This window comes from Natrix helvetica (assembly GCF_964273705.1).
Source record: "Natrix helvetica genome assembly, chromosome: W".
NCBI lineage: Eukaryota > Metazoa > Chordata > Lepidosauria > Squamata > Natricidae > Natrix > Natrix helvetica.
Genome location: NC_138555.1, coordinates 86,580,287 through 86,594,011, shown reverse-complemented (window position 1 = coordinate 86,594,011; position 13,725 = coordinate 86,580,287). Strand labels below are relative to the sequence as shown.

Here is a 13,725-nt window from a genome sequence, read left to right as displayed (position 1 = left end):
TTTCTGCTGACCCCCGATTCTCCATGGTCACTCCTCATAGTTTAGGGCAGCGGTTCTCAACCTGTGGGTCGCGACCCCTTTTGGGGTCAAACGACCATTTCACAGGTGTCGCTGAGACCAGTGCAGCTCTAAACTTTGGACTCCACTTCGCGTTCCTTGAAATCCCCACGGATGGGCTCCGGAATGGCCGCGCAGAGCGTTGCCGCGGCTCCACACTGTAAAAAACAGGTGTGCGCGCGCACTCCCTGTACAATTAGCCTCGGAGACTTCGTAATGGAGGGAAAGTGTTCCTGCGAGGGAGGAAGGGGCTTAGGTTTATGTTTTCCACGCCGCTGCCAGGTACTTTTAACTTTATCTAAATCCACAACCGGACCTGTCATCAAGAGCCAAGCTGAGGAGCCCGAATTGGCCCCATTCGCACAATGAAAACCTGCTTGTAAAAGTACCATAAACCATGCAGAAAGGAAAAGGGGCCTTGGGCTGAGCCACATGGGGCGTGGGAAAGAGGGGTGCAAGGGAGGGCAGCCTGTGTGGATCAGGCTCCAGATCCTTCGGTGAGCCACTCGCAGGGCGGGAGGGTCCTGGTCGGGGGTACCCAGCAAGCACCGGGACCAGCCTCCAGCAGCCATTGCCACCTAGCTCTCCCCCAGGTGAGCCCTTCTGGGTCACATTGCGGCAGCTGCTCCTTCAGAGCTACCGGGCAAATGCAGTCAGGCCTGGGGCTGACAAGCCAAGTCAGGCTCAGAGGGCGCTCCGGGTCGAGCCCTGGCCCAGTGGCTGGGCTCAAGCGCCAGAAATTCCAGGGCCCGCCTCCCTTGGGCCGCTGCTCTGGCACTCGGAAGCAGGATCCCTCTGGTTCCTGGGGCAGCCTGGCCAGGAAGTGACCTGCCCTTCAGCGATGGGAGAGCGACAGTTGGAGAGGGACTGGGCGCCTGCCCCCTCCCATGCTGGCAAGGGTGTCCACCCACAGCGGCCTCTCTCCCTGCGCTGCCCCCCCCACCCCACATGCCCTCTGGGGCTGCTGTCAGCCGAGAAGGAGCCCCTGGTCCAGCCATCTGCCTCCAGGGGGAAATCTCAGGCAGCCCTTGGAAGAGCTGCACCATCCCCTCCTCTCCCCTTGCTAGGGATAAGCGTTTGGGGAGATCCGGGGGCGCCATCTTTCGGAAGGGGGCTTAAACGTGATTTTGTGCAGATCCAAATTTGGAGGGGTGTCTTTTGCAGGAGCTTCCCTGGGTGCTTCCCAGCGCAACTCCAACTCAAGGCGCTCCCAGATACCTTGGGGCCAGGATGTTTGATGGACACCCCCCCCCTCCCCAAGCATCACCTCAGGCAGGATGGCAGGGAATGTCACAGTAAGGGAGAGGGGAGGGAGGTCTGGTGAAACCCGGGAAAAGTGCCTTCTGTGCACTGCCCACCCCCCCTTGGAAGGTATCTTACCAGAGGTAAGATTGCCCCCCCCCCGCATTCCTATGGCTTTTCAACCAGGTCTTAAAATGTGTGGGGGTGTCAGTGGGGACCCCCATTCGGGGACAATCAAGGTGGCTGTTTGATTCTGTTGATGCCACAGGTTAGAGTGGGGGCTAAATTGTGAATTTTTAGCTGGATCTTTAATATTACACACTCCCAGAGTAACTGAGCATATAAATTAGTCTGATAAATAAAGTAAGAGAGGCCTCTGTGAGCTGAGCCAGTCCAGGAAAAGGCTGTTGTGATGACTGGGCTTGAGTGGAGTTTCCAGCAGGCGCCCCCAGCCGATCCTGTCTTGGGGGGGAGGGGGGGCGGGAGCACCATGACTCACGCGCGTCTCGGAATTCCCTTTGACCTCCGGGTGCCCCGTGCCCGGCCTTCTCCTCTGCCCAAGTCCTCTGTCGCTCTTCCTGTTTGCTTCTCCCGCAGAGGCCCCGGGGGCCAGGTGTTTCCTCTGCCCCCAGGCGCTTCCTGGAGCTCTTGGGCCAGGCCAAAGGGAGCTCCGGGAAGGGGGGGGAAGGGGTTGTCCCTCCTGAAGGCTCTTCGGCTGCCTCTTGCTTGCTGTCTCTGGGACCTTTTGAGAGGAAAGGGGTCCAGAAGGGCAGTCCTCAGCCCACCTTCTGGGCTCCCTGCCATTGCACATTTGCCAGGGTGTCCCAGCCAGCAGACAGCACCCAGGGCAGAGGGGGGGGGGCAGCAGGCACCGCCTGTATCACCCACAAATGCCAGGCTCTGGTGCCTCCTCCTCCTCCATCTGTCCTTCGAGGGGCCCTCTGTCACTCGCGGCCCATCACACAAGCCCCCCCTGCTTTGCCTGCCTCTACCCACCTGACCTCTGACCTCCGCATCTTCGGCCCAGCCATCTCAGTGGGAGGGGTCATTTCACTGTTCTCCCCCCCCCTTTGCAACTGTAGGGCTGGGCCCAGACGTGTGGGCCCCCAGCACCTCCAAGTCAGCCCCCGTGGAGTCAGACAGCCCCTCCCTCCCAGCCGTTTCAGGCAGCCGACTCCCAGCACCAGGAGCTCAACGTGACTGGCCCCCTGGGGGAGGGGAGGGGAGTACTGAGTCATCCCTGCAGAGGAAGAGGCTGCGGCCCAGAAAGGCAACACGGAAACAGCAGCCCCACAGACCGGCCTCCCCTCCTGCCCATCAGAGGGCCCTGCTGGGTGCAGCTTCAGGGACACCACCAGAGCGTGCAGGAGGGCCCTTGTGGGGCCCTGGGGGGGGGGTTGAAGGTCAAGCTTCTGCTCGGGGGTCATCCCTGCTTCTGAGTTGCCCCTCCAGCCAGTCTCGCAACATGGAGACTAGCTGGATGGGCACAGGATGGCCCTCTCCCTTCTGGGCTGTCCGTTTCCTGGGTAAAAGTGGAGCAGGGCCTCCAACCTGGCAGGATGTGGGCATTTGGCAGAGTTGGCTTACTGTATGAAGTACAACCCTAATGGATTCTGGGTGGGGTGCAAAAAAAGCCCCCAAGTGCATTAATAAAACCCTCCTCCAAATACCTCCAACTCCCCCCTTCAGACAAGGGCCGATGAATGGGGAGCCCTGGTGGCACGGGGGTTGGAGCGCAGCATTGCAGGCTAATCCTGCTGATTACCGGCGACCAGCATTTGGGAGTTCGATCCTAACTGGCTCAAGGTTGACCCAGGATGGAGCCTTCTGTCCTTCCAAGGTGGGTAAAATGAGGACCCAGATTGTTGGGGAAGGGGCGAGAGGCTGACTCTGTAAACCGCTTAGAGAGGGCTGCAAAGCACTGTGAAGCGGTATATAAGAGCTATTGCTATTGCCCAACTAGAAGAGAGGCCTGCGTTCAGAGGGCCCATGGAGGAGGGGGAGGCCCTCTGGAGACAGACCACCCTGCAGACCACCAGGGGGCCACCAGAGTCTAAGAGCTGCCTTTGGCAGGGGGAACCTTGGGGGGCTCGTGGCCTCTGCCTTCCATGCAGCAGGCTTGCAGCTCCTGCCTGCTCCCGTTGACCCGTGCCCATGTATGATTTGGGGCCTGAGGAATGGGCAGCTGTTGGCCTTCACTGCTTAGGGCCTGCCAGAGGCATGAGGGTCCTGCCCACCCTGCCCTGCCTCCAATGCTCCCCATTGGCTCCCAAAGAGTCTGAATGGCAGATTGCCCAGCTGCAACCACACGTAGGAATTGAAGGTTATGCAACTGGTTGGGTAACTTGCGGCTGGCCTGATGCGCACATTCCATTGTGTGTCACACAAAGCAGGGTGGTTCCTCTTTTGATTTCAGGATTATTTGCTGATCAAAAGCCTCCAAAGGAAGTTAATGGTTACAACACCAGCTCAGCACTTCGGAAGAAAATAGGCCTGGGGGGGGGGGGGCTGCCCATTCCCTGGATGGCAGGAAGCCCCAGCTGGTCCTCTGGCTGAAAGCAGCAGGGCAGGGAACGGGCAGGAGCAAGAGCCCTGGCAGGTGGGAGGAAGGCCCCTAAAAGACCCCAAATCAAATCAGCGTCTAAGTCAGAAGTGGAAGTGGCTGCTGATGCCCTGCTACAGCCTTTGGGCCACTGCCTGGGAGGGAGGGAGGGAGGGGGCATCCCCTGGTTGGTGATTTCCAAGGGTCCCTGACTTCCCTCCCCTCCTTTGAGCACCCTGGCAAATCCCCTCCCTTGGACATTTCTCAAACTCCTCTTGGGGCGCTCAGCCTGTGCTGATCCCCACCCACCCACCCCTGGTTTGAGTGGCAGGGGGTTTCTGGCTGTGGGGCAAGCCCTTGGTGGAAGAGCCCAGGACCTGGGTGTCTGCAGCACCACCTGCTCCAGATGGAATCCACCCGTCAAGGCAGAGCAGAGCTGGGAATCCCCAGGAAGCCGCTAAAGGACTTGGAGGCAGGGAGGGAATCTTTCCAGTCTACTTCTCTTCCCCTGTGGCTCAAGGCAGCCTCTGCCTCATTTGGCTGCTTGGATGCTTCAGCCCCTTTTCCCCAGAGGGAGCCACTGCACCAGAGCCTCTTCCTGGCCCTGCGGGTAGGGTGGGGGAGGTGGGGCCTGCGGTGTGTCCCTGCCTCTGGAGCAGTTGGGGGAACGTCCCAAAGAGGGGAAAAGGCCACGGGGGGGGGGGGGGGGAGGCACCTACTGGGAGAAGGAGGACTTAGTCATAGAGGCGCTGTTTGTGTTGTCTGTCTCTTAGCAGCAGGTGCTCCAGGCCAGCTGCAGGCAGCGTCACCCTCTCAACCACACCTGACCGGCCTGCCAATCATTCAGAGCATCAATTAATAAATGAAACAACCAGAGCAATGTTTTACAAATTGTTTAGGAAGATAATTTCTTCTAGCATAGCAATGCCTTTAAAAAAAGAATGAACGAACGAATGATTTAAAGTACCATACAGCCACACAATTCACACATGGATGACTCCGGGCAGCTTACAACATTAACACCCCCAACCTATGTATGTGGCTGATCCAACCCATATACTTCCTCCCCCCACCCTGCTAGAAATGCAGAATTAGTGCATCCTTCAACAAAAGGAGAAGGGGAGCAGGGCTGATCTGGGGGAGGGGAGAGGGGGCTCAGAAGGAAAGCCCTTATTGGCTTGCTGGGATGACCTTTGACCCCCCTCCCCATTCTTCCCTGCAGTGTCAGCGACATGACATGGTGTACCAAACTGGTGGGACCAAAGCGAGTTGGGGCAGAGGTCCTCCCGATGGGGAGGGGGGGGCTCTTCTTTGCTTCTGTAAACCCCCTACCTGTCCCCTGAAAAAATGGCTTGGGAACAGAGGCCCAGCCCCACAAAGCCCAGCCCCACCTTCAACCCACAGCTTCAGAGAATCCCAGAGGAGTGTGCCCTCTGGTGGCTCCAGAAGGCGCTGCGCACACAGCCAATCCTGCCGGCCTCTCTCTGCTGCCAGCTCCAACCATTTGAAAGCGGAAGACCAAGGGAGGCATTCTTTTTTTATATATGTAAAGTATTTTTTTTTATTTTTTGTTCTCTATATACAATTATAGGTATACATTCACAAAGTTATTATTCTTTTTTTTTACAGTCATGGTTCTTATACATTTGTCATTCCATTTATAGAATTATAATGTTCCATTTGGGTCGCTTTGTTTACCACCCCTTCCCCCTGTTTTGACACCACCACCTTTTCCCTTTCTTTTCTCCCTCCCTCCATTCTCTACTTTCTCCTTTCCTCCTTTCCCTTCCTCCTTCCCTTCCCTCTCCCCTCCTCCTCCTCCTCTTCCCCTTCCTACCCTCTCTCCTCCTCTTTCTCCCCTTCTCCTTCCATCTTCCTCGCCTCGTATCTTCCTTCCCTCCTTTTTTTCTCTCATCTCCTTTCCTCTCTTCCTTTCTCTCCCTCCCTCCCTTCTCTACTTTCTCCTTTCCTCCTTTCCCTTCCTTCTTCCCTTACCTCTCCCCTACTTCTCTCTACCCCTGCCCCTTCCTACCCTCTCTCCTTCTCCCTTCCATCTTCCTCTCCTCGCCTTCTCTCTTCCTTCCCTCCTTTTCCTCTCATTTCCTCTCCTCCTCTCTTCCTTTCTTTTTCTATTGTTGCAGGTGTCTCTTCCAGCTCTTCATTTATATTTCCCTGGGGTGGTATTTCTGCAAATCCAAAAATCGTAGAATATCATTTCTTGTTCCTTTTCCTTCTCTCTTCTCTCTCTCTTTTTAAAAAAGAATATTTTGGACAGACAAAGACAGACAACACATAACGCATAGAACCTTCTTCAATCACACACAGCCTGTCGCTTGGTTGCACAGTTTTTGTGCATCATTTCCATAGTCCTCACTTTCAATTGTATATAAAATCACAAACTATCAATCTAGTATGTATGTATACATTAGTATCATTGTACATCATTTATTTGACTATAATTATTATTCCTTCATTTTGAACGAAATATTCTACGTATTGGATTCATTTATATTATAACAATTCATTACATCATCCTAAATCTATTCAATGATCATATACCTTTGTATTGTTATCTGTATCATTCTATTATTCTTATATTAATAAAAATTCTCCAACGTTTTTCATTTCCATGTTTTTTTATCTAACCACTGGTAAAATAAATCCCATATCTTATAAAATTGTCCATCTTCTTGTTCTCCAATTTCAAATGTAAATTTACTCATTTTAGCACCTTCCATTATTTTCTGAATAACTTCCTCCTGCGTTAGTATTTTTTCATTTTTCTAATTTTTTGCAAATACAATTCCAGCTGCCGTTAACACGTTTACAGTCAAATATTTCAAGTCTCTATTGTATATTTCCAGTAATAGTCCCAATAAAAAAATCTCAGGTTTAAAGTCTATATGTTTCTGAGTCATTTTTTCCAACCAAGTGTGGATTTTAGTCCAATATCTTTTAGCTTCTACGCATGTCCACCGCATATGGTAGTATGAATCCTGTATCTGATGACATTTCCAACATTTTTCTGATTTGTCCTTGAACATTCTTGCTGTTCTGGCCAGGGATAAGTGCCAGAATAAAATATCTTATTAAAGTTTTCTTTATATGATGATCAAGGGAGACATTCTGAAGTCCCTGGGGGCATTCCCACAGAGCCACGTTGGCAGCTTTCCTGGACCAGAGGGCTAAAGTCAAGCAACAAGCATATTAACCCTCCCCCTCCCCCCCCAGCTTAATGCCAATGCACCCTAAGTGGCTTCAGTGGCACAGATTGCCCCGGCAGGTTCTCCCTCCCTGGTTAAAGATGCCTTTGGACCTCAGGAGGGGCAGAGAAGTCCTGAAACATGGGGGGGGGGGCGGGGCAGGAGGCATCCCAGTCAGCCGACCTAGAGATACACAGCCCAGATTTTGGCAGCCCAGTTTACATTCTGTGGGTGCCAAACCTTCACAGCCTTTGCCAGGAGTGCCCAGCGTCCTTTCAACCGGCCAGCCTCCCCTCTTGTGGTTGCTGAGGGACCTCACCATCTCCTGCCCACTGAAGACACTCCTCCCTCCCTCCCTCTGCCCAGCTGCCCTCTCCAGGAGCAGAATTTGCAGCACCCATTTCTGTCCACCCTCTGTATTCCTAGGCAGGAGTGGGGCAGTGGAAGAGCCCAGCCTTCTGGAGATCCAGCCCTTCACACAATGAGGGGTTACATGGGGGCCTGAAGACCCTCCCTCCAAACACACACACACACACATACACCCCTCAGAGCCAAACTACTGCCAAAGCGTTTCTACTCCCACCGAAAACCCTGCAGATGGGCAGTGCCCCCTGCCCTCAGGGCCTGCTCCCCGCTCACTTGCCCTGGTACTTGATCTTAAAGACGTGGACGGTGCCGTTGGTGAGAGCGGCCACAAAATGCCCGTCCCCGGCAATGGTGACCACGCGTGGCTTGAAGATGCTGTTCTCTGTTGTGAGAAAGGATCCCAGGTTCTCCCCGGCCTCCGAAAAAGCCACAACCTTGTTCAGTTCTCGAAGTACCACGTAGATGATCCCGGGGGCATCAGCGCAGACGCTGCCCGGCTGAGACTCCCTCAACTGCTCTTCTTGGTATTCGGTCACCAAATCCCCATTCCTGCCGAGCAGCACCACGCTACGTCGGTACCAGTCAGATGCCACGAATCCCTCTTTCCACCTGCCCAGGAATACCAGGGACCTGTCGTGGGAGCCCTCAGGCACAATCCTCTCCAAGAGCTGTCCTTTCATGTTGAAGACCTCCAGATGTCCTGCCACGGACACCACCACACAGTTCCCATCACACGTGGTCACTGCGTGGCTGGCCTGGCCCCCCTTGAGAGCCTTTTGCCACACAATCCCCCCCGTTTCATTTAAGACATAGAGCTGAGATCCAGCGGTGAAGACCACCTTGTTGCCCACGGCAGCTACGCTGAATGGGGCCACGTCGCCCGGCACAGGGATCGTGCCCTTGAACTCGCCCTGCACAGAGAAGCGCTTCAACTTCTTGTTCTGCTCGTCAGCCACCAGGATTTCGCCGGAGCCGAACGGGCACAAGCCCGTGATTTGTGGCCGCTTCTTGTCTGTTGGCACTTTTACCCAGAAGCTGCAGAAAAAGATGGGCTTGGGGGTCAAGCGGGGGACCTCTGGCTCGTTGGGGGAAGGAGGCCCACCAAATTCAACCAGCCCAGAGCTTCCCCCACTGGGGGCCTTTTCCTGCCTGCAGGCCTCCCCCACTTCTGCTCCCCGGAGCGGCTTCTGCTTTGCTTTCTTCTTAGCCACTTTGGCGTTGCCCTCTGGGGCGGCTGCTGTGGGCTTCTCATGGAACTCCAGGTGGAAGAGGTTGCAGCCGAAGAGGAGGTTTGGCTGGATGCGGAGCTTGGGGACCTGCACGGCGAGAGCCTCCCAAGAGAAGCTCTGCAGCTGCCTCAGCCTCTCCGAGATCATCTGCTCCAAGGAGACGATCTCCTCCTCTTGGCCCAGGTTCAACACCTTCTGGGCGAAGGCCACCGTGCTGGAGGCCACCTGCTCCTGGAAGCCCAGCTCAGAAAGCAGCAACCGAGAGGCCGCCTTCCGCTCCTCCAGGTAGCTGGAGAGTTGGGCCAGCACCTGTCCCTTGTGACTGAGCAGCTGTTCCACGGCCTTGGCACACGTCTGCTCCACCACGCTATGTATGTTCATATTCCACACCTCCATCTCCTTTATCTCCTTCTCCAGGCTGGCCTTTCCCCTGGCCATGAGCTGCACCTTCTCTGCCACCCCAGCCAAGAGGCCTGTGATGACGGGACGGCGGGCTTTGGCGGCCTCTGACAGGGATAGGCACGGGTGCTCTAGGTGATGGCCCAGGCGGCACTCCCGGCAGAGGGCAGCAGCGCAGGGAATGCAGAAATACTGCAGGTCTTCGCCCTTGTGCTCTTTGCAGCGTGCGGCCTGACGCTTCCGGATCTCTTCGTTGTACCTCCCAGAGCGGTAAGCCTCCATGTCCACCACGAGGTGGTCATGGGTAAGCCGGGAGCAACGGTGCCCACTGGCACAGGCCTGACACAGGTGGTCGGCACAATCGATGCAGTGAGACACGGCAACAGAGCTGGCATCTTGCCCAATGAGTGGGCACAGGCTGCAGGTGGCCCTGGCCTTCTCGGCTGGAGGCACCAAGTCCAGGAGGCCATTGATGAAGAAGTTGGTCTTCAAACCTTCAATGCCGGCTGGGAGAGGTACCGGCTCGCGGCATTCAGGGCACCGCAGCTCCCGCTTTGACCCACCCAGCAGCTTCTTCAGACAGTCCTGGCAGTAGCTGTGGAGGCAGGGTAAGATTTTGGGCTGGCAATAGTGCCTCAGGCAAATGGTGCAAGTCAGGAAGCTGCTGGAGAGGGTCTCCCAGAGAGAGGATGCGTTGGCAGCCATCTGCCCCCCTTCCATTCAGAGAAGCAGGGATGAAGGCCAAGGCCACCCTGGGCTGCACCTGGAAGGGAAGGAGGGAGTGGTGGGACCAAATCAAGCAGACCCCCTCATCCCCACCCCTGGCCTGCTCTGGCAGTGGCTGTGGGAACCTGGTGGGGCCATAAAGCAGAAGGGCCAGCCTGCTTTCAGCCCCAGGGAGAGGGAGCTGAAGGTCAGGAGCTGAGACCACCAAGGAAAGCCAGGGGTCAGGGAACTCCCTTGCCCTCCCAGGGAACCAGCTCTTCTTGCAAGTGGAAAGCCTTCTGGCAGACTCAGGAAAGCCCCTTCCCCTTCAGGAACTCCCAGCACCTGCCCCCAACGCTTTATCTCCCCCCCCCCCGCCCCACGGAACAACAGAGTGGGAAGGGACGGTGGGGGTCTATGGATCCAGCCCCCTGCTCCAGCAGGAGGCCCTAAAGTTTAAACCAAGGGTGTCCCGTGGGCAGAGGGCAGAGAGGCGGGCCTCCGAGTCTCCAAAGTTGCCGCCTCCCCTGCGGTGGAAGACTAAGAGCCGTCCAGGGCTGCCAGGTCCCACCTGGGCTACACCTTGGGCTGGGGGGGCTCCTCCTCTCCTCACCTGGTGGAGAAACCTGGGGAGCTGCCGCTGCCTGTCACCCGCGTGGACTTCGTGGCCGTGCGCTGGGTGGAAGCAGAAACGAAAGCAAGAGAAGCTCCCCCCGAGGCTCGGAGACGCATGGAAAAGGCGGAAGGGAACGGAGCCCATGGCTTGGGGTGGGGCCGCTCCTCCCCTCCCCCCCCCCCCGCAGCCGCCTTGCCTCCCGTGGCCTTTCCTGACAGCCCAGCCAGGAGGAGGGCCTCGGGGGCTGCTCAGGGGGGGGGGGGAGGTGTCTTGCAGAGAAGGGTCCCCTGCGAGGGAGCCCTGGGACGCCTGGGGGGCGGGGAGCCTGCTTGCCCTGAGGAGGGGGGAGGCACTTTGGGGCAATAAGAAAAGCCCAGCCACTCTGGAAAGCCTGGCAGACCCTCCCCGAGGGCTCCTTCCGTCCCATCCACTCCGGCTTTTACACTGACCCGGGCTCTTTGCCCTGCCAGAGCCTGGCCATCGGGTGGGGGCGGAGATGCAGGCGGGGCCCCCCTGGCCTAGAAGGGCTGGGCTCATGCTCGGGGGAGGGGGGGGTCCTCACCAAGCCCCCCTCTCCCTAACCCCGCTTTCCCCCTTGGCTTGTGGAGGGGCTCGAGTGCTGCTGGGGAGCCACGGTTGCCCTGGAATAAAAGGGGCGAGTCAGAAAAGGGCCCCCAGGCTCCCCGGGCGAGGTTGCCGCCTCCTCCTCTGCAGCCACCCAGGGGTTAATCTGTATGCGGGGGCGGGGCGGCACAAGGGGAACCCGAGTCCTCGCTTCCTGGCAGGGGGGACGGGGGGGGGACTTTTGCCTCAGTCGTCCCTTCTGAGGGCAGTGGTCGCGTGGGAGGGGGGGAGAGAGGGCGCAGGGCTCCCTGGCCCTGAGACCAGCAGCGCTTGGGAGTGGGGGGGGGGGGTGGGAGAACTGGGAGGCCGGGCGTCCATGGAGGGCAGGATGGGCGGAGAGGGTTAGGAAGCTGAGCTGATATTTCCTTTTTCTAAACTGCTGACCACCCTCAGATTTGTCAGAACGGATAGAGAATTGACATTCTACACAGGATGATCCACTTTTCACATTTCACCCTGGAAACAATGTGGAGAAGAACAGGATCTGCGGTGAATGTCGATTTGAAGCGGCTGGATTGAGGCTGATTGCTGGAACCGTTACAGTAAATCAATCGATCAGGAAGTAAATCTCGGCTGTCAGGTCTGTTGATAGAGAAAGGGAAGAAAGCAGCAGACCATTTCCCAGGTCACCTTACACAGATGGTTTACCAGAACAGCAGAGATGGAAGGGACCTCGGAGGTCTTCTAGTCCAGCCCCCTGCTCGAGCAGGTGACCCTCTGCCATTCCGGACAAATAGCTGTCCAGTCTTTTCTTGAAGCCTTTCTGTGCTTGAGCACCCACAACTTTTGGAGGCAAACAACTCAACCGCTTAATTGTTTTAACTGGTCAGGAAATGTCTCGTTATTTCTAGGTTGTTCTTTTCTGTGGTAGGTTTCTACCTGTTGCTTCTCGTCCTGCCTTCAGGGGCTTTGGAGAATAGCTTGCTTGACCCCCTCTTCTCTGTTGGCAGCCCCTTCACTATTGGAAGACTGCTAACATATCATAGCTAATCTTTCCCTTCCTTAGACTAGACATGCCCAGTTCCTGCAGCTGCTCATTGTGTGTCTCAAAAGAGCTTTTTTTTAAAAAAAAATATTTACAAACATGTAAAATACACACACACAAAACTTAGAGGTACACCACTTTTACACAATACAATACGAACAGGAGCTTCCTGTTCTTTCTAATAGCAATTGCCAATCGATATCGCTCACCTTATATTGTTTCCCCTTCTATTATATTTCATTTGTATTTCACCATTCTTAACCTTCTTATCTTACTCCTCTGCCTGCTGTATTGGCTGATTACCTCTAGTAAATTTAAACCACTTGGATACATACATACATACATACATACATACATACATACATACATACATACATACATACATACATACATACATATATATATATATATATATATATATATATTTGTTTTCGTAGATTTTCACGGGTGTAGGTATGCTGGTTTTGTTGTATTCGGGTCTTTTCCCGTGTAAGGTTGAGAATGTCTTTGCAACGTTTCGGCAGGATCACACCTGCCATCTTCAAGCTGTGGGCTTAAAATGTGATCGGAGCTGCCCTCTTTCTGTAAGCCTTGGTGGGAGGGGATGGGGTGCTGGCTTTGTTTCAGTAAGTGGAATGATTGGTTGTGTGGTTGTATCATGATTGGTAGATTGGTGCTGATTGGTGCAGGTTGTGTGTGCATTGTTGTTTTGTATTTTAACGGCTTGGGTGGTGGGTGGTGTTCGTTTGTTGGCTAGGGCTGGTTTCCAGATGTTTGGTAGACGGGAGGTATCATCACGTTTGTTCATGCTGTGGGGGTGTTTCTCTCTCTCTATATATATATGTGTGTTAATTCTCCTTAGCTACTATTTTTGGGCTTTGTTGTCTTCTTTCATTGATCCTTGTTTCTTTCCTCCATCCATCTATACCATTTATCCCATATCTGGTGGTATTCTGTTTCTTCTTTTCCCTGGATTTCTTTTGTTAATTTGTCCATTTCAGCACAGTCCATAACCTTTCTTATTATTTCATCTTCGCTTGGAATTAATTTGTTTTTCCATTTCTGGGCAAAGGCAATCCTCGCTGCCGTAATTATATGTAATATTAAATACTGAATATATTTTTAATATTTCGCAGTCATTATTTCTAATAAAAAAACTCCAGGTTTCCATTCTATTTTAACACCTGTTATTACCTCTAGTCACTTTTTGATCCTTTTCCAAAAAAATTTAGCCTCCTCAAAGGTCCACCGTAAGTGGTAGTATGATCCATGTATTGATTCACATTTCAAGCATTTTGGGGAGGTATTTGTTGAGATTTTAGCTAACCTTGTTGGTGCCAGGTGCCATCTGTAAAATATTTTGTACTGATTTTCCTTGTATGCAACTGATAGTGCCATTTTTAAGTTTGTTCCCCAATTTTTTCTCCATTTATCCAATTCAATATTATAGCCAAAGTTCTGTGCCCACTTTATCATTTGTTCTTTCACGATTTCCTCTTCTATTTTATGCTTCAGGAGAAATTAATATATTCTCCCTGTCATCTGTCTATCTGAGTTGTGAATTATTTTATGCAATTCGTGTGGTTCTGTTTCGATGTCATATATTTTAGAATCATTATTGTGTTTAGTTTTGATTTGCAAGTAGGTTAGCCAGTCAACTTTCATGTTTTGTTCTGCCAATTCTTCAATTGTTTTAAAATTTCCCTGTCAGTCAATTATGTCTCTGTATCTTAGCATTTTATTCATATCTATAAAAT

At 53.8% G+C, this 13,725-nt stretch overlaps 1 protein-coding gene across 1 annotated transcript; it reads right to left on the bottom strand.

Moving 5' to 3' along the window:
* Positions 1–5,425: 5,425 nt before the first annotated feature.
* LOC309400548 (E3 ubiquitin-protein ligase TRIM56-like) lies at positions 5,426–10,987 on the bottom strand. Its single transcript, XM_081969119.1, has 3 exons — positions 10,922–10,987; positions 10,357–10,528; positions 5,426–9,801 (listed from the first exon to the last, which is right to left on the bottom strand). The coding sequence occupies exon 3, from the start codon at positions 9,756–9,758 to the stop codon at positions 7,680–7,682; it is 2,079 nt and encodes a 692-aa protein (XP_081825245.1). The 5' UTR covers positions 9,759–9,801; positions 10,357–10,528; positions 10,922–10,987; the 3' UTR covers positions 5,426–7,679.
* Between the last annotated feature and the right edge of the window lie 2,738 nt (positions 10,988–13,725).

Bases quoted from the DNA above. Each gene is read 5' to 3' on its own strand.
- LOC309400548 (XM_081969119.1), bottom strand. From the start codon at position 9,758: ATGGAAGGGGGGCAGATGGCTGCCAACGCATCCTCTCTCTGGGAGACC.